The 23,271-nt window shown below is 53.6% G+C and overlaps 3 protein-coding genes across 20 annotated transcripts in view; 1 reads left to right on the top strand and 2 right to left on the bottom strand.

Annotated features, from left to right (window-relative positions):
* The window catches only part of MEF2B (myocyte enhancer factor 2B), a 49,308-nt gene extending 37,414 nt beyond the window's left edge, over positions 1 to 11,894 (bottom strand). For 5 of the 7 annotated variants that reach the window (XM_037992233.2, XM_037992237.2, XM_073016768.1 and 2 more), the window contains exons 1-4: positions 11,713 to 11,894; positions 6,044 to 6,156; positions 5,182 to 5,246; positions 1,397 to 1,507 (exon numbers count right to left, since the gene is read on the bottom strand). In XM_037992233.2, coding sequence (XP_037848161.2) covers positions 1,397 to 1,418 — 22 coding nt within the window. In that variant the 5' untranslated portion in view covers positions 1,419 to 1,507; positions 5,182 to 5,246; positions 6,044 to 6,156; positions 11,713 to 11,894. Of the gene's footprint in view, positions 1 to 1,396; positions 1,508 to 5,181; positions 5,247 to 6,043; positions 6,157 to 11,712 lie in introns of those variants that run through there. The other 2 variants (XM_037992231.2, XM_037992234.2) reach the window with 2 other exon arrangements.
* Positions 11,895 to 12,072: 178 nt separating this feature from the next.
* On the top strand, positions 12,073 to 21,282 carry RFXANK (regulatory factor X associated ankyrin containing protein). Of its 11 annotated transcripts, XM_073016771.1 has the most exons (11): positions 12,073 to 12,181; positions 12,586 to 12,726; positions 13,547 to 13,741; positions 16,594 to 16,677; positions 16,817 to 16,882; positions 17,154 to 17,254; positions 17,754 to 17,879; positions 18,307 to 18,373; positions 18,804 to 18,884; positions 20,678 to 20,830; positions 21,065 to 21,282. In XM_073016771.1, exons 3-11 carry the CDS (start codon positions 13,555 to 13,557, stop codon positions 21,133 to 21,135), a joined length of 936 nt encoding a protein of 311 aa, XP_072872872.1. In that variant the 5' UTR covers positions 12,073 to 12,181; positions 12,586 to 12,726; positions 13,547 to 13,554; the 3' UTR covers positions 21,136 to 21,282. The 11 variants fall into 11 exon arrangements, with proteins under 11 accessions (XP_072872872.1, XP_072872874.1, XP_007994061.1 ...); XM_073016773.1 differs by lacking the exon at positions 12,586 to 12,726; XM_007995870.3 differs by lacking the exon at positions 20,678 to 20,830 and having other exon boundaries at positions 16,597 to 16,677.
* Positions 20,822 to 22,855, bottom strand: NR2C2AP (nuclear receptor 2C2 associated protein). 2 transcript variants are annotated; one of them, XM_037992246.2, is made up of 5 exons: positions 22,434 to 22,855; positions 22,200 to 22,290; positions 21,883 to 21,988; positions 21,744 to 21,811; positions 20,822 to 21,465 (listed from the first exon to the last, which is right to left on the bottom strand). In XM_037992246.2, the coding sequence occupies exons 1-5, from the start codon at positions 22,469 to 22,471 to the stop codon at positions 21,343 to 21,345; spliced, it is 426 nt and encodes a 141-aa protein (XP_037848174.1). In that variant the 5' UTR covers positions 22,472 to 22,855; the 3' UTR covers positions 20,822 to 21,342. The 2 variants fall into 2 exon arrangements, with proteins under 2 accessions (XP_037848174.1, XP_007994054.1); XM_007995863.3 differs by having other exon boundaries at positions 20,822 to 21,459; positions 22,434 to 22,854.
* Between the last annotated feature and the right edge of the window lie 416 nt (positions 22,856 to 23,271).

Genomic DNA, 23,271 nt, shown 5'->3' with positions numbered 1-23,271 from the left:
GCACTCCAGCCTGGGCGACAAAGTGAGATTCTGTCTCCAAAAAAAAAGTGACAAATGGCCGGGCCCAGTGGGTCACGCCTGTAATCCCAGCACTTTGGGAGGCTGAGGCGAGAGGATTGCTTGAGTCCAGGAATTTGAGACCAGCCCGGGGAAGGTATCATAACCGTGTTTCTATTTAAAATATATACGTATGTTTTTAAAAGTGGGACGAGGCACTCCAGAGGCCACATCTGAGACTCATTCACACAGGACTGGGCACTTCAAACCCATAGGGCTTACAGAGAGGTGTTAGCAGCAACTCAAGCTGCTACTAATGTCTTTCAGGAGCATGTTGCGTTTTTGAAACAGCAGGCACAAACAGGGCATATAAAAGCATTTTTGGAAACCCTGAGTTGATAGTAAGAGCTATGCCTTTTCAGTGAAGTCTAGTTCCAACTGCCAACACCAACCATGGCAGAAAAGCCCAATACCGCTCCTCTTCAGATGCAAGAGAGCCCAGATAAACCCTTCATGCTACCCTTTGAGGGAAGATTGCTACACTCCCATTCTTACACATACACTCAAGTGTTCTTTCTGCAATTCTCGTTGTTTTAGTTAAGCAACACAGACGCTTTCTTTTGCATAGCGGGGGACAGGCCTGCCAGAACCCTAATCTGTGGAAGCCAGACACATCCCAAGGCGACGATCCTGCCCCCGGCACATGAGTGTGTGTTTATAAGCGTATTTATTAAGTTATAATGGGAAGAAAAAACAAAAAGAAGGGCTACTCTTCAAAAACTCTATTTCCAATGTTCAAGCACTGTGCTTTTTGTTTTCAGACCGCTGGTCCTCGGCTTGAAGCCTCCCTTGGCTCTGGGTCATGGGACAGGGAGAGGCCCCTGCCATCTCCCTGGCCCCATCTCCCCCCAGCTGGCCCGCTCCAGCCATAGAAGCCTTCTTGGTGCTTCTCGAACACTCCCAGGGAACCCAGCCCCAGAGCATCTGCCCTCACCACTGCCCTGCGTGGAACTCCATCTGCCCCCAGATCGTCTCTGTCTGCATGTCACTCACGCCACCTCCCAGGAGGGGCCCCGTGGAGTTCTGCACAGCACATCTGACATGCTCGTCTGCCATGTTTACCTGGTTGTCGTATGTCTCCTTGTGAGCCTGTCTGTCTTGGTCACTGCTATGTCCCCAGCACCCAGCCCAGGGCCAGGCACACAGCAGAGCTCAGGACCTGGGTATTAAGTGACTGAACTCAGGTTATAGATGCCACAGGACAAGAGGAGGTCACCAGACACCAGGACAAGAGGAAAGAGAAAGTTTTCTAATAAGCGAGAAGCAGTGGTTCCCAGCACAGCTGAGACAGTCCTTGCGGCTGAGAGTGGCAGTGGGGGCGGGCGGTCCCAGGAGCTACCTGTGACCCTGCGCACTGGCATTCATATGGTCCCGGATGCTGATGGCCTGTTTGAGCAGACCCTCCACGCTGCGGAAGTAGACGCTGCTGTCCACCAGGTTCTTCACGGCGCTGAAACGGGAGGACAGGCCTGGTCAGTGCCCCGGTCCTGCAGGTAACTGTCTCATGCCCCAGCACTAGAGGTCACCACCAGAGCTCGGTGGGTACCTCGGTGATTCTGTGGGTCTCCCTGAGGACTCACAATGGGCTTACATTTTAGATTTCCCTGCTATGACTAAATGATGTCTATGCAACACAGCACATTCACTTATCTGCCACTGAAACATCTAATGTTTTGAAGGAGGTATCAGTGTATAAAGATGTCATAAAAAGTATCTCAGTCGTTACTACTGATAATGGGGGTGTAAAAAAAAAAAAAAAGGAAAGTAAAAACACCTGGGCACTACGGTTCACGCCTGTAATCCCAGCTACTCAACAGCCAAGACAAGAGGATGGCTTGAGCCCAGGAGGTTGAGACCAGCCTGGGCAACACAGCAAGACCCCATCTCTTAAAAAGAAAAATCTGGGCTGGGCGCAGTGGCTCACACCTGTAATCCCAGTACTTTGGGAAGCCGAGGCGGGTGGATCACGAGGTCAGGAGATCAAGACCATCCTGGCTAACACGGTGAAACCCATATCTCTACTAAAAATGCAAAAAAATTAAGACAGGCATGGTGGCGGGCACCTGTAGTCCCAGCTACTTGGGAGACTGAGGCAGGAGAATGGTGTGAACCTGGGAGGCGGAGTTTGCAGTAAGCTGAGATCGCTGCACTCCAACCTGGGCGACACAGCGAGACTCCATCTCAAAAAAAAAAAAAACAAAGAAAAGGAAAAGAAAAATCTGGTTGGATGTGGTGGCTGAGACCTGTAATCCCAACACTTTGGGAGGCTGAGACAAGAGAATTATTTGAGCCTGGGAGTTTGAGACCAGCCTGGGTAACATAGTGAAGTCCCATCTCTACAAAAAATGTAAAAATTAGCTAGGCATGGTGGCACTCGCCTGTGGTCCCAGCTACTTAGGAGCCTGAGGTAGCAAGAGCACTTGAGCCCAGTAGGTCAAGGCTATAGGGAGCCGTGATTGCGCCACTGCACTACAGCCTGGGTGACAGAACAAGACTCTGTCTCAAAAAAATAATAATACATAAAATTAAATTAAAAAGAAATACACATTTCATTATAGACAAATGCTCGCTGGCCTCCCGCCTAGCCCAGTGATGTCTGGGGCAACATCTGTGGTGATGAAAATGTTCTTCATCCATTGAGATGGCTGAGAAGCACTTGGAATGTGGCTAGTGGGACTTGAGAGCTGAATATTTACTAGTTTTCTTTCTTTCTTTCTTTCTTTTTGAGACGGAGTTTTGTTCTTGTTGCCCAGGCTGGAATGCAATGGCGCGATCTCAGCTCACTGCAACCTTCACCTCCTAGGTTCAAGCGATTCTCCTGCCTCAGCCTCCCGAGTAGCTGGGATTACAGTCATGCACCACCACGCCTCACTAATTTTTGTATTTTTAGTACAGATGGGGTTTCACCATGTTGGTCAGGCTGGTCTCAAACTCCTGACCTCAGGTGATCCTCCCGCCTCGGCCTCCCAAAGTGCTGGGATTACTGGTGTGAGCCACTGAGCCCAGCCTCATTTTCTAATTTTAATTTTTTTTTTTTTTTTTTTTGAGACAAAGTCTCACTCTGTTGCTCAGACTGGGCACAATCTTGGCTCACAGCAACCTTCGTCTCCTGGGTTCAAGCGATTCTCCTGCCTCAGCCTCCCAAGTAGCTGGGATTACAGGTGCCCACCACCACACCTGGCTAATTTTGGTATTTTTAGTAGAGATGGGGTTTCACCATGTTGGCCAGGCTGTTCTCAACTCCTGGCCGCAAATGATCTGCCCACTCGGCCTCCCAAAGTGCTGGGATTACTGGCGTGAGCCACTGCGCCTGGCCTGATTTCATTTTAATGAGTTAAAATGAACTGTGCTTAGCCACCCATGGCGTAGATTCCTGGATTAGATGCCACAGCTAGAGGAAGAAAGCACAGGTTTGTTTTTTTTTTTTTCTTTTTTTTTTTTTTGAGACGGAGTCTCACTCTGTTGCCCAGGCTGGAGTGCAGTGGTGCGATCTCGGTTCAGTGCAAGCCCCAACTCACAGGTTCACGCGATTCTCCTACCTCAGCCTCCTGAGTAGCTGGGACTACAGGCGCCTGCTGCCACACCCAGCTAATTTTTTTGTATTTTTAGTAGAGACAGGGTTTCACCGTGTTAGCCAGGATGGTCTCGATCTCCTGACCTCGTGATCTGCCTGCCTCAGCCTCCCAAAGTGCTGGGGTTACAGGCGTGAGCCACCGCGCCCGGCCTCTTTTTTGTTTTTTTGAGACGGGGTCGTGTTCTGTTGCCCAGGCTGGAGTGCAGCGGTGCAATCTCCACTCACTGCAGCCTCAACCTCCCAGGCTTAAGCGATCCTCCCACCTCAGCATCTCGAGTAGCTGGGACTAGAGGTGTGTGCCACCAGACTCGGCTAGTTTTTGTATTTTTTGTAGAAATGGGGTTTCACCAGGTTGCCCAGGCTAGTCTCAAACTACTGGGCTCAAGTGATCCTCCCACCTCAGCCTCCCAAAGTGCTGGGAGTATAGGCGTGAGCCCCCGCGCCCGGCCGTATTTCTTTTTTCTTTAAAGAAGAGGTCTGGTTGTATCACCCAGGCTGACCCGGAACTCCTTTCAAGGCATCCTCCCACCTCAGCCCCCTGAGTAGCTGGAACTACAGGCGTGCACCACCATGCCCAGCTCTAGAAACTCCTATTTCTTTTCTTTTCCTTGAGCTAAGGAAGATACCGTCTGTCTGGTCACACCTTGTCCCACCAAGGGGGCCAAGGCTGCCAATGGCAGAATGCTGCTCCAACAGCAGGGTTTCTTGTCTAGGCACCTTCGCCCATGCAACCAAACAGCAACACACCAGGGGAACTGCCAGGAGCATCGTTCAGCCCCCACCAAAATGGCCTACAGCCCATGTCAGGGGCAAACAGCATATCTGTGCAAAGTCGAGGAACTTCCAAGGCCAACTGGGCAACCCAAGCAACCGGAATAAGGCTTGGGAATACAGTCATGAGGAACAGAACCAAAGCGCAGGAGGCAAGGGTTCAGTAACAAAAAGAAACACCAGCCGGGCGTGGTGGCTTGCATCTGTAATCTGAGCACTTTGGGAGGCTGAGGCAGGTGGATCACCTGAGGTCAGGAGTTCGAGACCAGCCTGGCCAACATGGCGAAACCCCATCTCTGCTAAAAATACAAAAACTAGCCGGGCAAGTTGGCAGGCGCCTGTAGTCCCAGCTACTCGGGAGGCTGAAATGGGAGAACTGCTTGGACCTGAGAGGCGGACGTTGCAGTGAGCTGAGATCGCACCACTGCACTCCAGCCTAGGTGACAGAGTGAGACTCGTCTCAAAAAAAATTTAAAAATAAACAGCCTTATCTGTGCTTTGGGCTTCCCCCTGGCTGCCATCTACCCCACTGGCCCATCTGTGGTCCTGGCTGTGGGACAGAAATGCTGGTCCTTGGAAGCATCTTCCAGAATCCTTATCCCCGTCTTCTGTGGCAGCTGGGGAGGGGCTCAGCACAGGGAAGAGATCCACCTGGGGCCCTGGCCAGGTTAATCGTGGTAGGGTGGGGCTTACTGGGCAGATGGCTGGGATGCCTCTGAACGCCCAGGAGGCCAGAGCAGCAGAAGGTGGCCCTGCAGCAGAGAGGCTGTGGCGCTCACCTGCAGGCGTATTCCACAGTGTAGATGGCTCCCTGGCTCTGCTCCTCCCAACGCTGCATGTCTGCCTGTAGGGGGCGCAGGAGATGTTTGGCAAGGGAGGCCACCCCCTACCTAGAGGGCCTTCCTCCCAGCTCTCTTGGTTGGGGCTCCCCTGAGCCCGCAGGGTGGATGCAGAGAACTTTCCTCCTGCAATTTCCTTCCCTCACAGGTCTGGGCTTTCTGTGAACACCTGGCCACTATGCCTCAGGGCCTTCGTACAGGCTGTTCCCCCTGCCTGGAACACCCTTCCCTTAGATCATCGGACGGCTGCCTCCTTGCCACGCGGGTCATAACTGTTACAGAATAGTATAGTTTGGCTGTGTCCCCACCCAAATCTCACCTTGAATTGTAGTTCCCACGATCCCCGTGTGTTGTGAGAGGGACCAGGTGGAGATAACTGAATCATATAGGCAGTTCCCCTCATCCTGTTCTCCTGATAAGTGAGTTCTCACGAGATCTTGTGGTTTTAAAAAGGGGCCTCCCCCTTCATGGGGCACTCACACTTCTCCTCCTGCTGCCATGTGAGGTAGTACGTGTTTGCTTCCCCTTTTGCCATGATTGTAAGTTTCCTGAGGCCTCCCCAGCCCTGTTGAACAGTGAGTCAATTAAATCTCTTTATAAATTACCCAGTCTTGGGTATGTCCTTATAGCAGCAAGAGAATGAACTAATAATACACACATCTTACCACCTCCTTCAAAATCTACCCCAGATCTCTCCACCACGCCTCTGACCTGGCTCTGCCACCACATGCCTCCTTACTGGTGTCCCAGCCTTGACTCCTGCCCTGACAGCCCCTGCTCCTCCCAGCAGGCCCCAGCTCACCTTGTGCTGGGCCAGCTCGGGGAGGGAGCGACGCACGTGCTCCTGCAGCCGGTACAGGGCCACGGACGGCTCGTTGGCCAGGACGTAGACGCTCTCAGTGAACTTGTCCGTGACTGGATACAGGGTCCACAGGTGGTAGGGGTGGGGCGGGTGTGGGGAGACAAAGCATCAGCCTCCTCATTGCTCAAGTGTTGAGTCCAGCCAGAGCAAAGGGGGCATCTGGTGTATCCCTCAGCAGCTAGGTCACCCCTGGCCCATGACAGGCTGGAGGAAGTGGTCACGGCAGGGCTCACTCAAGAGGAGATTAACGAGGCTGGGTGCAGTGGCTCACGCCTGTAATCCTAGCACTTTGGAGGCTGAGGTGGGCAGATCACCTGAGGTCAGGAGTTCAAGACCAGACAGGCCAACATGGTAAAACTCATCTCTACTAAAAATACAAAAATTAGCCAGGCATGGTGGCGGGCACCTGTAGTCCCAGCTACTCTGGAGGCTGAGGCAGGAGAATCACTTGAATCTGGGAGGTGGAGGTTGCAGTAAGCTGAGGTCATGCCATTACACTCCAGCCTGGGCAACAAGAGCAAAACTCCATCTCAAAAAAACATAAAAAAATAAAAAATTTTAAAAAGAGGACATAAATGAGAGGACATAATGAGTGATGAGTTCATAAGGAGTAAACATTTTTTTTTTTGAGAGTCTTGCTCTGTCATCAGGCTGGAGTATAGTGGTGCAATCTCGGCTCACCACAATCTCTGACTCCCTGGTTCAAGTGATTCTCCTGCCTCAGCCTCCTGAGTAGCTGGGATTACAGGCACGCACCACCATGCACAGCTAATTTTTATATTTTTAGTGGAGACAGGGTTTCACCATGTTGGTCAGGATGGTCTCGATCTCCTGACCTCATGATCTGCTTACCACGGCCTCCCAAAGTGCTGGGATTACAGGTGTGAGCCACTGTGCCTGGCCAGCTTGACTGAACTTTTTTTTTTTAGAGACAGGGTCTCGCTCTATTGCCCAGGCTGCAGTGCAGTGGTGTGATCACAGCTCACTGCAGTCTCGAAACTCCCAGCCTCAAGCCATCATCATACCTCAGCCTGCAGAGGAGCTAGAACTACAGGTGTGAACCACCATGCCTGGCTAGTTTTTTCATTTATTTATTTATTATTATTATTTTATTTATTTTTTTTTTTTGAGACGGAGTCTCGCTCTGTCGCCCAGGCTGGAGTGCAGTGGCCGGATCTCAGCTCACTGCAAGCTCCGCCTCCCGGGTTTACGTCATTCTCCTGCCTCAGCCTCCTGAGTAGCTGGGACTACAGGCGCCCGCCACCTCGCCCGGCTAGTTTTTTGTATTTTTTAGTAGAGACGGGGTTTCACCAGGTTAGCCAGGATGGTCTCGATCTCCTGACCTCGTGATCCGCCCGTCTCGGCCTCCCAAAGTGCTGGGATTACAGGCTTGAGCCACCGCGCCCGGCCAGTTTTTTTGTATTTTTAAGTAGAGACGGGGTTTCACCGTGTTAGCCAGGATGGTCTCGATCTCCTGACCTCGTGATCCGCCCGCCTTGGCCTCCCAATATTATTTTTTGAGACGGAGTCTCACTCTATTGCCCAGGTTGGAGTGCAGTGGCGCAATCTTGGCTCACTGCAAGCTCTGCCTCCTGGGTTCACGCCATTCTCCTGCCTCAGCCTCCCGAGTAGCTGGGACTACAAGTGCCTGTCACCACGCCCGGCTAACATTTTATATTTCTTAGTAGAGATGGGGTTTCACTGTGTTAGCCAGGATGGTCTCGATCTCCTGACCTTGTGATCCGCCCACCTCAGCCTCCCAAAGTGCTGGGATTACAGGCGTGAGCTACCGCGCCTGGCTCATTTTTTAAAATAGAGACAAGGTCTTGCTATGTTGCCCAGGCTGGTCCTGAATTCTTGGTCTCAAGTGATCCTCCTGCCTCGGCCTCCCAAAGTGCTGGGATTATAGGCATGAGCCACTGTGCCCAGACCCCAGTGAACTCTTCTTATCTTTCCCTCTCAAACCCACTGGTAGTGGACACTGCTGCCTACTGCACTTCCCGGCATTCTTTTTGTCCCCATGACCACACCTGGGACTCTTCTTCAGAGCATGCCCACAGGATCCGAAAGTGCCTGGAAGTTCACATCCCAGGAGGCCTTCAGCCGCAACTCACCAGTGAGGGATATGAAAACCTGTGTCCCTCGCTGGGCACTGGAACAACCCAGAGCCTAACTTATCCCCCTGGGCTCCTGTGCAGGCCCAGGTTGAGGCCTCCCTCTGCAGATTTTACCTGAGGTGCCCCTCACTCAGCCTCCTCACCAGCCAGTCGTGCCCTGTTTCCCCTTCTCCCCTGCAGATGTCTCCTGATGAAAAATTTTTTTTTTTTGAGACAGAGTCTTGCTCTGTTGTCCAGGCTGGAGTGCAGTGGCACAATCTCGGCTCACTGCAACCTCCACCTCCTGGGTTCAGGTGATTCTCCTGCCTCAGCCTCCCGAGTAGCTGGGATTACAGGCACCCGCCACCACGCCTGGCTAATTTTTGTATTTTTAGTTGAGATGGGGTTACACCATGTTGGCCAGGCTGGTCTCGAACTCCTGACCTCAAGTGATCTGCCCACCTCGGCCTCCCGAAGTGCTGGGATTATAGGAGTGAGTCACCGCGCCCGGCCCTGATAAATTAAGTGCACACAAATCATTACAGGGTCTGCTTCAACAATGGCTTTCCCAGCCAGCCAGCAGGGCCTGCCCTTCCTGTCCTATCCTTGGGCAGATCCTAATGGTTCTAGTTTCACCTGTTCTCACTATTATACCACACTGCCCGCACGGGTCCAGGCACAGCCAGGAACGGCCATCTCTTGCCTGGATGCCAGACCCACCCTCTCCCTGGTCTCCCTGCTTCCCCTCCTGCCAGTAGTCCAATCTCCATGCAGCAGATGAGGTGAACTCCAAATGAACAAATCATCTATTCCCACCCTTGCTTTAAACTCTCCCATGGCTCCCACCTGCCAGAGAATAAAATCCACCTTTCTTGCCATGGTCCATGAGGCCCTGAATGTTCCGGCTGCTGTTGACCTCCCTGCCTTTCTTGCCCTCCACCCCTGGCTCTTCCTTGGACCTCCCAGCACTGCCCAAAATAACTTTCTCACTGCCCAAGAGGACGAGGTAGGAGGATCACTTGAGGACAAGAATTTGAGACCAACGCCGGGTGTGGTGGCTCACACCTGTAATCCTAGCACTTTGGCAGGAGGATGGGTTCAGCCTAGGAATTCAAGACCAGCCTGGGAGACATGGTGAAATCCCACCTCTACAAAAAAGTACAAAAATAAGCTGGTCATGGTGATCTATACCTGTAGTCCCAACTACTCAGGAGGCTGAGGTGGGAGGATTGCTTGGGTCTGACAGGTGGAGGCTGCAGTGAGCCATGATCATACCACTGCACTCCAGTCTGGGAAACAGAACAAGACTCCATCTCAAAAAAAAAAAAAAAAAAAATTAAATGCCTGTATGTGACCAATCGCTCCTTTATTCATTACAGCAGAGCTCTGAACACTCTGTCACCTCAAAGCCTTTGCACCTGCTATTCCCACCCGGAGACACCATTCCGTCACTGGCTCTCCTTCATCCCTCAGGTCTGCTCAAATGTCGCCTCCTGCGCAAGAGCCTCCCTGACTACCAAGCTTAACAGATGTCCCCTCCACCTAATTCAGAACCTTGGCATTTTGTTCCTTTCTTTTAATACCAATTTCAACTGATTAGGTTACATGTTCACAGGAAAAGCTAAAAGCTTGAATTTGGGAGAACAGGGCTTCTCTGAGCCTCAGCTTCCTCATCCGCAAAAAAGAATAACAGCACTTGCCTCAAGGTTTGCTACGGAGATGAATCCAATGCTATCACCAGGGTGATTGCTCAGGAGAGAGAACCCAGGCATGTCTGGGAGTCAAAGGAGGCTAACACGAGTCTCTCCATCTCACCACTGTGCCTTGAGTGGCAGAGCCCAACCTGCCACCTCCAAACTGTGTGACCTCTTACCAGATAAGCCTCCTCACTTTGAATGTGAGCATAACAGCCAGGGGCGATGGCCCACGCCTGTAATCCCAGATGTTTGGGAGGCCGAAGGAGGATCACCTGAGGTTGGGAGTTTGAGACCAGCCTGACCAACATGGAAAAACCCCGTCTCTACTGAAAATACAAAATTAGCTGGGCATGGTGGTGCATGCCTGTAATCCCAGGTATTCGGGAGGCTGAGGCAGGAGAATCGCTTGAACCTGGGAGGTGGAGGTTGCCGTTAGCCATGATCATGCCACTGCACTCCAGCCTTGGCAACAAGGGTGAAACTCCGTCTCAAATAAAAAAAAAAAAAAAAAGAGGAAAGTGAGCATAACAGACAGGGCATGGTGGCTTATGCCTCCTACTCTTGCCTTCCGTTATCCATGGTTCCCGAATCTGTGGATTCAACCAACTGTGGATGGAAAATACTCAGGAAAAAAAAAAAATCTACAAAGTTTCAAAAAGCAAAACTTGAATTTGCCCTACACTAAGCACTTCTTTGAATCCATGTGAATGAAGTGATGTGTAGGCCTGTATTATGTACTCTAGATGTGAGTAATCTAGAGGTGATTCAAAGTATAGGGGATTAGCTAGGCGCAGTGGTTCACACCTGTAATCCCAGCACTTTGGGAGGCCAAGGTGCGCGGATCACTCGAGGTCAGGAGTTCAAGGCCAGCCTGAGCAACATGGTGAAACCCCGACTCTACTAAAAATACAAAAAAATTAGCCGGGCATGGTGGTGTGTGCCTGTAATCCTAGCTACTCAGGGGGCTGAGGTTGCAGTAAGCCGAGATCCCATCCCGCCGCGGCACTCCAGCCTGGGTGACAGAGCGAGGCTCCGTCAAAAAAAAAAAAAAAAAAAAAAATTAAAGAATTAGCCTGACGTGGTGGCGTGCGCTTGTAGTCCCAACTACTGGAGAAGCTGAGGCAGGAGGATTGCCTGAGCCAGAGAGACTGAGGCTACAGTGAGCCATGATCGCGCCACTGCACCCCAGCCTAGGCGACTGAGTGATACCTTGTCTCAAAAAAAAAAAGGAAACAACACGCACAGCGATTACTTTACCCCGGGGATTCTGTCAATGCATTACAAATATCAGATAGTTGAGTTTTGTTTTTTGTTTGTTTTTTTAGACAGGGTCTCACTTGTCACCCAGGGCGGGGTGCAGTGGCACGATCACAGCTTACTGCAGTGCAGTCTCGACCTCCCGAGCTCAAGCAATCCTCCCACCTCAGCTGCCCAAGTAGCTGGGACCACAGGCGTGTGCCACCACGCCCAGTTAATTTTTGTATTTTTTTAGAGACGAGGTCTCACTATGTCACCCAGGCTGGTCTCGGGCTCAAGCGATGCTCCCGCCTAGGCCTCCTATAGTGCTGGGATTACAAAGGCGTGAGCCACCACTCCCAGCCTCAGCTACTGAATTATTGAAACAATCCTGGGGGGACGGGTAATTAAAGCAGATACGGAGCCTTTCTACAGGTTTCAAAACTAGTCAGCGGCCAAGCTGGGGTTGGACGGCAGTTCAATCACTGCTCCTGGCACGGTCCCTCCGCGCCCGGCCTTTGTAAGGCCGCCCCTCCACGAGTTCCCGGCACCCTCTGTCCCGCCCGGAGGCCCGCACCACCTTTCTTCCCCTTGAGTTGCATCTCGGGTTCCTCCATAGCGACCGCGGCCGAGCGAACCGGGAAACGGGACCGGAAGCCTGGAGGCTGGGACGGCCGCCTAAGTCTTCCCTGCTGAAACTGGACGCCGCACGGTTCCAGTTCCGGCGTCAGAGGGCCCGCCCTCCCCGCTCCTCAGTCTTCGCGGACAGGAAAGGGGCTGTGAGACGGAGGGAAGGAGGCACACCCGGGGGTGGGGCGGTGAGGAGGGGGCGCGACGCCCCTGAGGCTGGTGGAGGGACACCCAGGCAGGAGAGGGGGAAGAACTCTCTCCCTTTCTGAACCCTCTTTTCCCTGAGAGACAAGCTGGGGGAGCCCTCCACGCATTACCCACTCGGACCGCATAAACTCCCTTCTTTAGCCCTCTGCCCCCGCCCTTGCTTATAAGCCTTTGAGACCGCAGACGGGACCTTGTGGAACGGGACGGCAAAGGTACGTTGCCCCTTTAAGTTCCAGACGCCCCGCGTACTTCCCCTACAGCTTCTTCTTGAGATAGCCCCGCCCATCTACCCGAAGCCGGAGCCGATTGGCTCCCTCTGGAAAAATCTGTGGGCGGGGTAAAGGTAAGCGGGCACAGGCGCTGTGAAATTCTCAGAGCCCATTAGGCCCCGCCCATTCCCTCGGAGTCGGTGAGGAGGGGAAAAGAAGGCGCAGGCGCAACTGCCCTCCCAGGGACCCAGCGGAACCCACGCCCTCCCCTAAGTCTTAAAGGGCTAGAGGCAGTACTTACTGCTTGGGCCCTTCCTCACTTTTGGGGGGCGGGGTGCGCAAGCGCAGTGGGGGAGCTCTGGGGTGGGGGTAGCGGTCGAGTATCAAGTTGCTTTCTGTCCTGGCAGAGGAAGCCAGAGCGCTGAGGGTCCAGTCTCCAGCTTGCCTCCCGCTATATCCATTGGAAGAGAAAAGTTTGTGACTTGGGCCCCCAAGTTTTGAGAGAACTGGGCTTTAGGCGCGGGGGGACAGAGGAGGCTCGTGGGGAGGTGAGTGGACCTCCTGGATCGATTTGGGAAGCTCGGGTGGGAGTGGGACCAATCACACCTTTGTTGAGCCCTCACTCATTCTGGGGACCCCCCCCCAACAACCATAGCGAATATTTATTGAGCTCCGCCCTTAGCAGACCCCTGGATAAGCTATGTACAGACGTAATTCGTTGTACGGCTCATTTCCACATTTTGTCGTGGAGGAAATTGAGGCTCAAAGATTAAGTCACATGCCCAAGTTCTCACGGCCTATGAAATGAGGGAATCGAACCCAGACAGCTGACCCCAGAGCCCTGGCTTTTTTTTTTTTTTTTTTGAGACGGAGTCTTGCTCTGTCCCCCAAGCTAGAGTGCAGTGGTGCGATCTCTGCTCACTGCAATCTCCACCTCCCGGGTTCAAGCAATTCTCTGCCTCAGCCTCCCGAGTAGCTGGGATCACAGGCACCCACCACCACACCTGGCTAATTTTTGTATTTTTAGTACAGATGGCGTTTCACCATGGTGGCCAGGCTGGTCTCGAGCTCCTGACCTTGTGATCCACCCACCTCAGCCTCCCAAAGTGCTGAGATTACAGCCGTGAGCCACCGAGCCCAGCCAGAGCCCAGGCTTTTAAACATTGCACATTGCAGGTGCTTTGGTGGTGGGGGAGGGTAGACCTCAAAAGCAGTTGGACTCTGGTTTTCATTTCCCTGGCTCTGGTGATTAACCTGGATCTCAGTTTACCCACCCTCACAATGCAAGGCTAGGTATGCAGTCGGTGCCTACTTTATTACGGCTGTTGATAATTATTGTCATCTCTCCCCGTCTGACACCTCCGCCAGGGTTCCTCATGGAGCCTACCCAGCCTGCAGAGGACCTCATCCTGACCCAGCTGCCCCCTGCCTCAGAACTTGGGGACCCTGAAGACCCCGGAGAAGAGGCCGCAGATGGCTCAGACACTGTGGTCCTCAGTCTCTTCCCCTGCACCCCCGAGCCTGTGAATCCCGAACCGGATGCCAGTGTTTCCTCTCCACAGGGTAGGATACCTCCTCTGGGATTGGCCCTCTGGGATTCCATCACGATGGATTGTCAGGCCCCAGATGGAACCTTTGTCTTGCTTTCGTTTTTTTGTTGTTGTTTTGTTGTTTTTTGAGACGGAGTTTCGCTCTTGTTGCCCACGCTGGAGTGCAATGGCGCGATCTCAGCTCACTGCAACCTCCGCCTCCTGGGTTCACGCCATTCTCCTGCCTCAGCCTCCCGAGTAGCTGGGACTATAGGCGCCCGCCACCTCGCCCGGCTAGTTTTTTGTGTTTTTCAGTAGAGACTGGGTTTCACTGGGTTAGCCAGGATGGTCTCGATCTCCTCACCTCGTGATCCACCCATCTCAGCCTCCCAAAGTGCTGGGATTACAGGCTTGAGCCACCGTGCCCGGCCCACACCTGTTTTTAACTCTTTGAGGGTAGATAGCTAGGAGTGAAACTGCTGGATCAGATGGTCATCCTGTTTTACTTACTGAGGAACTGAGGATTTATTTTTGATTAGAGTCCAAGAATATGCCTAATTTAGTTCCCTCCCACAACCTTTGTTGCTGCCACTCCTGTCTGGAATGCTCTTCCTACACTTCTTCCTATAGCTAACTCCCCTCCCCTCCCCTCCCCTCCCTTCCCGCCTCCGGGTGTTTTTTTTTTTTTTGAGATGGAGTGTCGCTCTGTCGCCCAGGCTGGAGTGCAGTGGCGCAATCTCAGCTCACTGAAAGCTCTGCCTCCTGGGTTCACGCCATTCTCCTGCCTCAGCCTCCTGAGTAGCTGGGACTACAGTTCATTTTTGGTTTTTGTGTGGTTTTTATTTATTTATTTTTTTTGAGATGGAGTCTCGCTCTGTCACCCAGGCTGGAGTGCAGTGGCCAGATCTCAGCTCACTGCAAGCTCCGCCTCCCGGGTTTTCGCCATTCTCCTGCCTCAGCCTCCCGTGTAGCCGGGACTACAGGTGCCCACCACCTCGCCCAGCTAGTTTTTTTGTACTTTTTTAGTAGAGACGGGGTTTCACCATGTTAGCCAGGATGGTCTCGATCTCCTGACCTCGTGATCCGCCCGTCTCGGCCTCCCAAAGTGCTGGGATTACAGGCTTGAGCCACCGCGCCCGGCCTTTTTGTGTTTCTTAAACGGAGGTTTGCTCTTGTTGCCCAGGCTCCCCTCCCTTCCCTTCCCCTCCCCTCCCCTCCTGTTCCCTCTACCCACTCTTGAGATGCCTCCCGGAGTCCCCTCTCTTCTTGAGACGGAGTCTTGCTCTGTTACCCAGGGTGGAGTGCAATGGCACTATCTTAACTCACTGCAACTCCCTCTGCTGGGTTAAGGCGATTCTCCTGCGTCAGCCTCCCAAGTAGCTGGCATATGCCACCACACCCAGCTAATTTTTGTATTTTTAGCGGAGACGGAGTTTTGCCATGTTAGCCAGGCTGGTCTCGAACTCCTGACCTCAGGTGATCGCCTGCCTCGGCCTCCCAAAGTGCCGGGATTACAGGCGTGAGCCACCGTGCCCAGTACCTGTAGCTGATTTCTTTGACTTCCTAAGATCTCGGTGGTGTCACCTTGGGGAGGCCCTCCAGTTACCACATTGCCTAAGAAGGACTTATTCCTTGTGCTCCCTTCTTTCTGTCGTCTTCTACCTGCTTTTAATTTTTTTTTTTTTAATTTGAGACGGAGTTTCGCTCTTGTTGCCCACGCTGGAGTGCAGTGGCGTGATCTCTCTTACTGCAACTTCTGCCTCCTGGGTTCAAGTGATTCTCCTGCCTCCCGAGTAACTGGGATTACAGGCATCTGCCACCACGCCTGGCTAATTTTGTGTTTTTAGTAGACATGGAATTTCACCATGTTGGTCAGGCTGGTCTCAAACTCCTGGCCTCAGGTGATCCACCTACCTCAGCCTCCCAAAGTGCTGGGATTACAGCCGTGAGCCACCGTGCCCAGCCTTAAGTTCTTTTGAACACTTATTTCAACTTGAAGTTTTTTATTATGTCTCTATTTCTGATGCACCTGCTTGACCCCAGACTCCCTAGAAGGCAAAAACTATGTCTTATTTGCCCAGAACATTGCCATGAAGGGAGGAGAAAGATGCATCCTAGGTATTCAAGAGAGTAGAGTGAGTGAATGGTGGAGTCCCAGGCACTGCCTTGGGTAGCTCCAAGACCGCAGGGAGATACCAAAGGCAGCGGCATGGTGGCTCGTGCCTGTAATCCCAGCACTTTGGGAGGCTGAGGCAGGAGGATCGCTTGAGCCCAGGAGTTTGAGACCAGCCTGGGCAATATAGCAAGACTCCATCTCTACCAAAATAATTTTTTTTTAATTTGCTGGGTATGGTGGTACCTGTAGTTTCAGCTGCTCAGGAGGCTGAGGTGGGAGGGTGGCTTGAGCCCAGGAGGTTGAGGCTGAAGTGAGCTGTGGTCACACCACTGCACTCCAGCCTGGACAACAGAGCAAGACTCTGTCTCAAAAAAAAAGCCCAACAGCCAGGCTTGGTGGCTCAAGCTTATGATCCCAGCACTTTGGGAGGCTGAGGCAGGTGGATGATTTGAGGTCAGGAGTTTGAAACCAGCCTGGCCAACATAGCGAAACCCCGTCTCTACTAAAAATACAAAAATTAGCCAGGTGTGGTGGTGGGCGCCTATAATCCCAGCTACTTGGGAGGCTGAGACACAAGAATCGCTTGAACCCAGGAGGTGGAAGTTGCAGTGAGCTGAGATCACGCCATTGCACTCCAGCCTGGGGGACAGATCGAGACTCCATCTCAAACAACAGCAACAACAGCAGCAGCAAAAAACCAAATGGGCTTCTGTCCTGAAGCCTCAGAACATCTACCGAGGGGAAACTGAGGCCTATTGTCTCTCTCCCAGCAGGCAACTCCCTGAAGCACTCCACCACTCTCACCAACCGGCAGCGGGGGAACGAGGTGTCGGCTCTGCCGGCCACCCTAGACTGTGAGTGAGCCCACGGTCCCCAACAAGGAGAGGAGTAGGAGGGTGGGAGGGCCTGTGAGGAGCAGTCATGGACAGAGGGTAAACTGAGGCACAGAGAAGCAAGGGGACGAGTGAGGACTCTGCCTCTGTCCTGCCCCAGCCCTGTCCATCCACCAGCTCGCAGCGCAGGGGGAGCTCGACCAGCTGAAGGAGCATTTGCGGAAAGGTGCGTGTCCACACACGTGTGCTGGCATGTCCGCGCCTGGGTGGTGTGCATATGGGTGTCCATGCCCACTCATGACGCTGATGTGACCTGTGAGTGTCCACGTGTGTGCTTGTATCTACCTGTCTGTGTGACCATGTCCATATATGTCCATCGATGTACGCTCCCTTTCATTCCTGTCTAACCCCAGCCCCCCACCTCGTCCCCCTTTGGCAGCACTGGGGATAGGGGGCAGGGGTGCAGCCTGGTGGTATCGCCTGCCCCCTCCTGCCAGGTGACAACCTCGTCAACAAGCCAGACGAGCGCGGCTTCACTCCCCTCATCTGGGCCTCGGCCTTTGGAGAGATTGAGACCGTTCGCTTCCTGCTGGAGTGGGTGCGTCCCAGCCAAGCTGGGCAGCTGGGGGGTTCCCGGGGGTCTTAGGGTGGGCTGGGTTCTTGGCTGTGTTTGCTGGTGCCTTGTCTTTGAGATGCAGCTGCTGGCTGGGTGTGGTGGCTCGTGCCTGTAATCCCAGCACTTTGGGAGGCTGAGGCGGGCAGATCACTTGAGGTCAGGAGTTCAAGACCAGCCCGGCCAACATGGGTGAAACCCTGTCTCTACTAAAAAAATACAAAAATTAGCCATGCGTCATGGCGGGCACCTGTAATCCCAGGTACTCTGGAGGCTGAGGTGGGAGAATTGCATGAACCCGGGAGGTGGAGGTTGCAGTGAGCCGAGATCGCACCACTGCACTCCAGCCTGGGCAACAGAGCGAGACTCCGTCTCCAAAAAAGAAAAAAACAAAAACAAAAAAAAGATGCAGCTGCTGTGGGTACCCCAGGATTCCTGGGTATGCCCCAACCCATCCCACCACTGCCCCTTCTTCTCCTTGCAGGGTGCCGACCCCCACATCCTGGCCAAAGAGCGAGAGAGCGCCCTGTCGTTGGCCAGCACTGGCGGCTATACAGACATTGTGGGGCTGTTGCTGGAGCGTGACGTGGACATCAACATCTATGACTGGGTGAGGGACTGCCCTCCCCCAGGACCTCTCAGCCTCCGGGCCTTCATTCCTGCCTCAAACATTCACAGAGCACCTGAAAGGTGCAGGCCTGCTCTGGGTGCCGAGAATACGAGACAGCCCCATTCCCAGCCTCACAGAGCAGAGCTCCCCATGTGGGGAAGGCACACATGGAAATAGGCAGCTGAGATGCAGTGAATTGCGCTATGATGACAGATGCACAGGTGGCTGCAAGAGCCCCGTGTGGCCAAGGGAAGTCAGAGAGGGCTTCCTGGAGGAAGGTGTCTAAGCTTAAGACCCCAAAAAGTGAGATGGGCCCAGTGATGAGCAGGAGGAGGAACCACATTCTATTGGAGGCCAGAGAGTACAAGGCATTGTGAGAATGGGGAAGAGGTAAACCTTTGATTTTTCCTGCCCCTACCCACAACAGAATGGAGGGACGCCGCTGCTGTACGCTGTTCGTGGGAACCACGTGAAATGCGTTGAGGCCTTGCTGGGTGAGTGAGAGTCAGGACTGGCCCCAAGGGCCCCAGCGCTCCAGCAGGCCCTGCGGGAATCCTGAGGGCAGGGAGATGCCCGAGTGTTGCTTGAAGAGTTATTGGAGCAGGTGGTCACTGCCTGCTCTTCTCGGAGGGTGGATCAGAGGGGAGGAGGTGGTAGGACCACACGGGAGTCAGGGTCAGGGTCTAGGATCTGGCCCAGAGGCTGAGCACCTCCATCCTCCATGGCTCAGAGACCCTTCAGCCACGTTCTTCAGTGGAGACCGAGATAGCAGAGGTTGACTCTTGTCAAAAGGCCACATGGGCAATAGGCAGACCCACGGCTGCATTGTGGGGAATGAGGGGTGCCATGGGATCTCCCAGGTCCCCAGACCCCATTCTGGGCTCCCAGGCCCCACCCTCTAGCACCCTCCCCTCTTCCTTGCAGCCCGCGGTGCTGACCTCACCACCGAAGCCGACTCTGGCTACACCCCGATGGACCTTGCCGTGGCCCTGGGATACCGGAAAGGTCGGCCTGAGACACACAGGGCAGGAATGGGGTCCCGCCTGGGCACATCCCAGTCCTGGCTCCTGGGGCTCCGCATGTGCTGGGGTAGGGAGGACAATGGGTGTCAGTGACTGGGGCCATGTTGGGGGACACATAGGCATGGAGAGGCCCAAAGAGGGGCTTCTCATCAAAGAGCCCCAAAGTGGCCAATGGAAGTCAGAGAGGGCTTCCTGGAGGAATGTTTCTTAAGCTTGAGACCCCAAGAAGTGAGATGGGCCCAGCCCTGGGATGGGGAGGTCAGGGAAGGATTCTGGGGGACCTGAAGGGAGGGAGAATGGCATCCAGGTGGGAGGACTGGCCCCTGCGGAGGCCTGGCAGTGAGGACACCAAAGGGTAGGCGGCCAGGCCACAGCGCACAGAGCCATGGAGGCCGCCCCTCTCCATGGCGGGCAGTGGGTTTGAACAGGGACCATAGGCAGACCGGAATTTGACTCCATTTCCTCTGTCACAATGGGACCCCAACTTCCCCATCCATAAAATGGGGAGATCCCAATTGAACCGATCCCCTGGGTTCATGGTAGGGATGGAGGGCTTAGGAAATATCCCCCCACCTTCCTTCGGAGTTTTACTGTGTTTGGGATGGAAATCATTCCTCATCCCTCCTGTTTTCAGGGGGTTTGTTTTTGTTTTGTTTTGTTTTTCGAGGCAAAAAGTCTTGCTCTATCACCCAGGCTGGAATGAAGTGGTGCAGGCAGAGCATGGGGCAGGCAGAGCTTACTGCAGCCTCGACCTCCCAGGCTCCAAGTGATCCTCCCACCACAGCCTCTTGAGTAGCTGGGACCACAGGCATTCATCACCACGCCTGGCTAATTTTTTGTTGTTGCTTTTTTTTTTTTTAGACAGAGTCTCGCTCTGTCACCCAGGCTGGAGTGCAATGGCGCGATCTTGGCTCACTGTAACTTCCAACTCTCAGGTTCAAGCAATTCTCCTGCCTCAGCCTCCTGAGTAGTTGGGATCACAGGCGTACACCATCATGCCTGGCTAATTTTTTTATTTTTAGTAGAGACAGGGGTTTCACCATGTTGGTCAGGCTGGTCTCGAACTCCTGACCTTGTGATCCACCTGTCTCGGCCTCCCAAAGTGCAGGGATTATAGGCATGAGCCACCATGCCCAGCTGTTTTTTTTTTTTTTTTTCAGAAGAGACAGGGTCTTGCTATGTTGCCCAGGCTGGTCTCAAACTCCTGGGCTCAAACCCTCCTTCTGCCCCAGCCTCCTAAGTAGCTGGAACTACAGGCATGTACCAGTCTACCCAGCTAATTTGTAAAATCTTTTTAATGTATTTTTTGAGACAGAGTCTTGCTCTGTCACCCAAGCTGGAGCGCAATGGCATGATCTCGGCTCACTGCAACCTTTGCCTCCCAGGCAAACAATTCTCCTGCCTCAACTTCCTAAGTAGCTGGGATGACAAGTACCTGCCACCACACCCAACTAATTTTTTTTTTTTCTTGAGATGGAGTTTCGCTCTTGTCGCCCAGGCTGGAGTGCGATGGTGCGATCTCGGCTCGCCACAACCGCCGCCTCCCAGGTTCAAGCAATTTTCCTGCCTCAGCCTCCCAAGTAGCTGGGATTACAGGCATGCGCCACCATGCCCAGCTAATTCTTTTGTATTTTTAGTAGAGACAGGGTTTCACCATGTTGGCCAGGCTGGCCTTTCCTGACTTCAAGTGATCCGCCCACCTTGGCCTCCCAAAGTGTTGGGATTACAGGTGTGAGCCACCAAGCCCAGCCTGATTTTTAAATTTTTTTGGTAAAGACAGGGTTTTGCTATGTTGCCCAAGCTGGCCTCAAATTCCTGAGCTCAAGCAGTCCTCCCCTCTGGACCTCCCAAAGTGCTGGGATTACAGGTGTAAGCCACCACGCCCAGGCCCATCTTTTCATAAAAGTCACAATTCACACATTTTGCTTGGTAAGAAATATTTTTATATTAATAATTCTGAAAAGCTATAAAAATGCATTTTTACTAACTTAGGGGAAGTTGAGGTTCCTGGAATGGGGCCTAGGTTCTCCCAGCTTTGCTCTGTAATGCAGGTCTCTGTAGGGGTCCTTGTTTGTTCCCTAAGGGGAGAGCGCAGGTTGGCCTGCGCCTCCATGCCCCTCCCGATTCAAGCTCACAGCCCACCTTTTCCCTGCCCCATCTCAGTGCAACAGGTGATCGAGAACCACATCCTCAAGCTCTTCCAGAGCAACCTGGTGCCCGCTGACCCTGAGTGAAGGCCGCCCGCTGGGGACTCAGACACTCAGGGAACAAAACGGTCAGCCAGAGCTGGGGAAACCTAGAACTGGCTTCAAAGGCAGCTCCTGGACAGGTGGGGGGAGGGGACTCTTCCCAAGAGAAACCAATAAACCTTCTGTGCAGAATTTGAGGGACTTTGCTGTGCTTCCCGGAGGGCTTCCTGGAGGAGACAGCCCCCAGAGGTCTCACACCTTCTCCCCAAGCACCCGCAGGTGGTAGATGACCACACGGCCAAAAAAGTCAGTGGCATCCTCAAATGTCACCTTCAGCCGGTCCACTTCAGCAGCTGGTATGGGGAAAGTGTGATCGTGGGTAGTCAAGGGAAACAGGTGATTTCTGGTTTCCCACCCGCAGGCCCCCACCTCTTTCAGACCCAGCTCAGACTCCACTGATGTGGGCAACCTGGGGAAGCTGCAGGCCCCTCTAAGCCTCTGACACAGAACAGGTGGTCATCAGCCCCATTTTACAGAAAAAGTGATGGAGTCCTAGAGGTCGTGTGTTCAAGATCACACATCAGGCTTCCCATTCAGGTTTGGGTGAGTCCAAAGGCCCAGACCACTCCACCCCAGAAGCAGGGGCAGGATATCTGAAGCGAGTTGTTGTCCTCAGGGTAGAAATCTGCAATCTGGCGGAGAGCCTGACTGCCCTGTGAACCTTCAGCAGAGAAAGGCAATGAGTGTCTGGGGTGACCCCTGGAACCCCCGCCACCCAGGGCCTCTTAGTACCTTCCAGGCAGCCCCGGCGACTGGAGAAGCCACCCTGAAACTGGATCTGCAGCTGGGAGACACGGATGAGCTGGGGAAACTCCAGTGTCACCCACTGAGAGGGGCCCTGGAAGCAGACAGGGAAACTGAGGAACAAGCTCACTGCAGGCAGGGCCCTGCTATGCCTATCTCTCACACAGTCCTTTTTGAGGGGGAGAAGAGAGAAATTCGGCACTTGTTCCTTTCCTGGCCACCTATGGGGGCCCCCTGACGTTCTCAAGCCATGAAATCTGAATCCGAATCACCCCAGAGATGAAGGGTCGAGGGAGGACCCTCACCTGGTCCGAGTTCCAACATGTCTCCTCATCCTGGTCGAAAAGATGTTTTTTTCCAAACTGCCGGGTGTTGCGATTGAGCACCGAACTCACCCTGGAGGCACCAGGATCAGGGCAAAAAGAGGGGCTGAGACCAGCTCTCACCTCCGCGGAGGGCCTGACCTCCACACCTCTGTCCACTGAGGGCTCGACCCCAGGCTTAGGACTTCGCCACTGCCTGTCCCCACAGACTCTTACCTGCTCACTGTCTCTGGACAAACCAAAGAGTGGGTCATGTCGGTTCCACAAGACCTCGCAGGGCTTAGGATTGGGCACAGCCTTGGTTCGAATCCCGGCGCCTCCTCAAGCCACAGGGCGGCGCGATCTCGGCTACGCCTTGGCCTGCACGTCCTCACCTGTAACTTGGGAGGAGACCCGCCACTCCTTCGCCCACCCCAGTCCTAAAAGTCGCCTCGATCAATCCCCTGCCGGAAGATTTGGGAGAGAGGATCAGGGAAACCGCCAATGACCGGAGGCCGGGCCTCTCAAAGGAAACAGATTTCCCGCGGGTTTCGGGGGCGGTGGCTTTTTGTGTGAATCTCTTTCTCTGCGAACAGAGCTCTTGGAGCCAAATGTTGGCACCCGGAACCGCGTGGGCTCGGCGCATGCGTGTTGTAAATCCGGTGCCCACAGTAGCCGCTCCTGGGGCGGGGCTTGATTCGACCCCGCCCCTTCATGCTCGCTTCTTAAAGGGCCCGGGTTCAATGATTGAATTTACTTTGGTTTCCTCGAAGCTGTAGGGAAAAGGCTGGCTGCGCGCGCAGGGCGCTGTCGCTCGGCGCGCGAAGGTGTAGAGCACTGGTTTTGACTGATTTTGGAATCCGAGAGACTTCCTTTTTTTTTTTTTTTTTTTTTTTGAGGTAGGGTCTCACTGTCACCCAGGCTGGAGTACGGTGGTGCGATCGCGGCTCTCTGCGACCTCTGCCTCCCAGGCTCCAGCAGTTCTCCTACCTCGGCTTCCCGAATAGTTGGAACTAGCAGGCGCGCACCACTACGGCCAGCTAATTTTTTTTTTTTTTTTTTTTTTTGGTAGAGA

Source organism: Chlorocebus sabaeus, chromosome 6 (genome assembly GCF_047675955.1).
Source record: "Chlorocebus sabaeus isolate Y175 chromosome 6, mChlSab1.0.hap1, whole genome shotgun sequence".
Lineage (NCBI taxonomy): Eukaryota > Metazoa > Chordata > Mammalia > Primates > Cercopithecidae > Chlorocebus > Chlorocebus sabaeus.
This window is presented reverse-complemented; position numbering and strand designations above follow the sequence as displayed.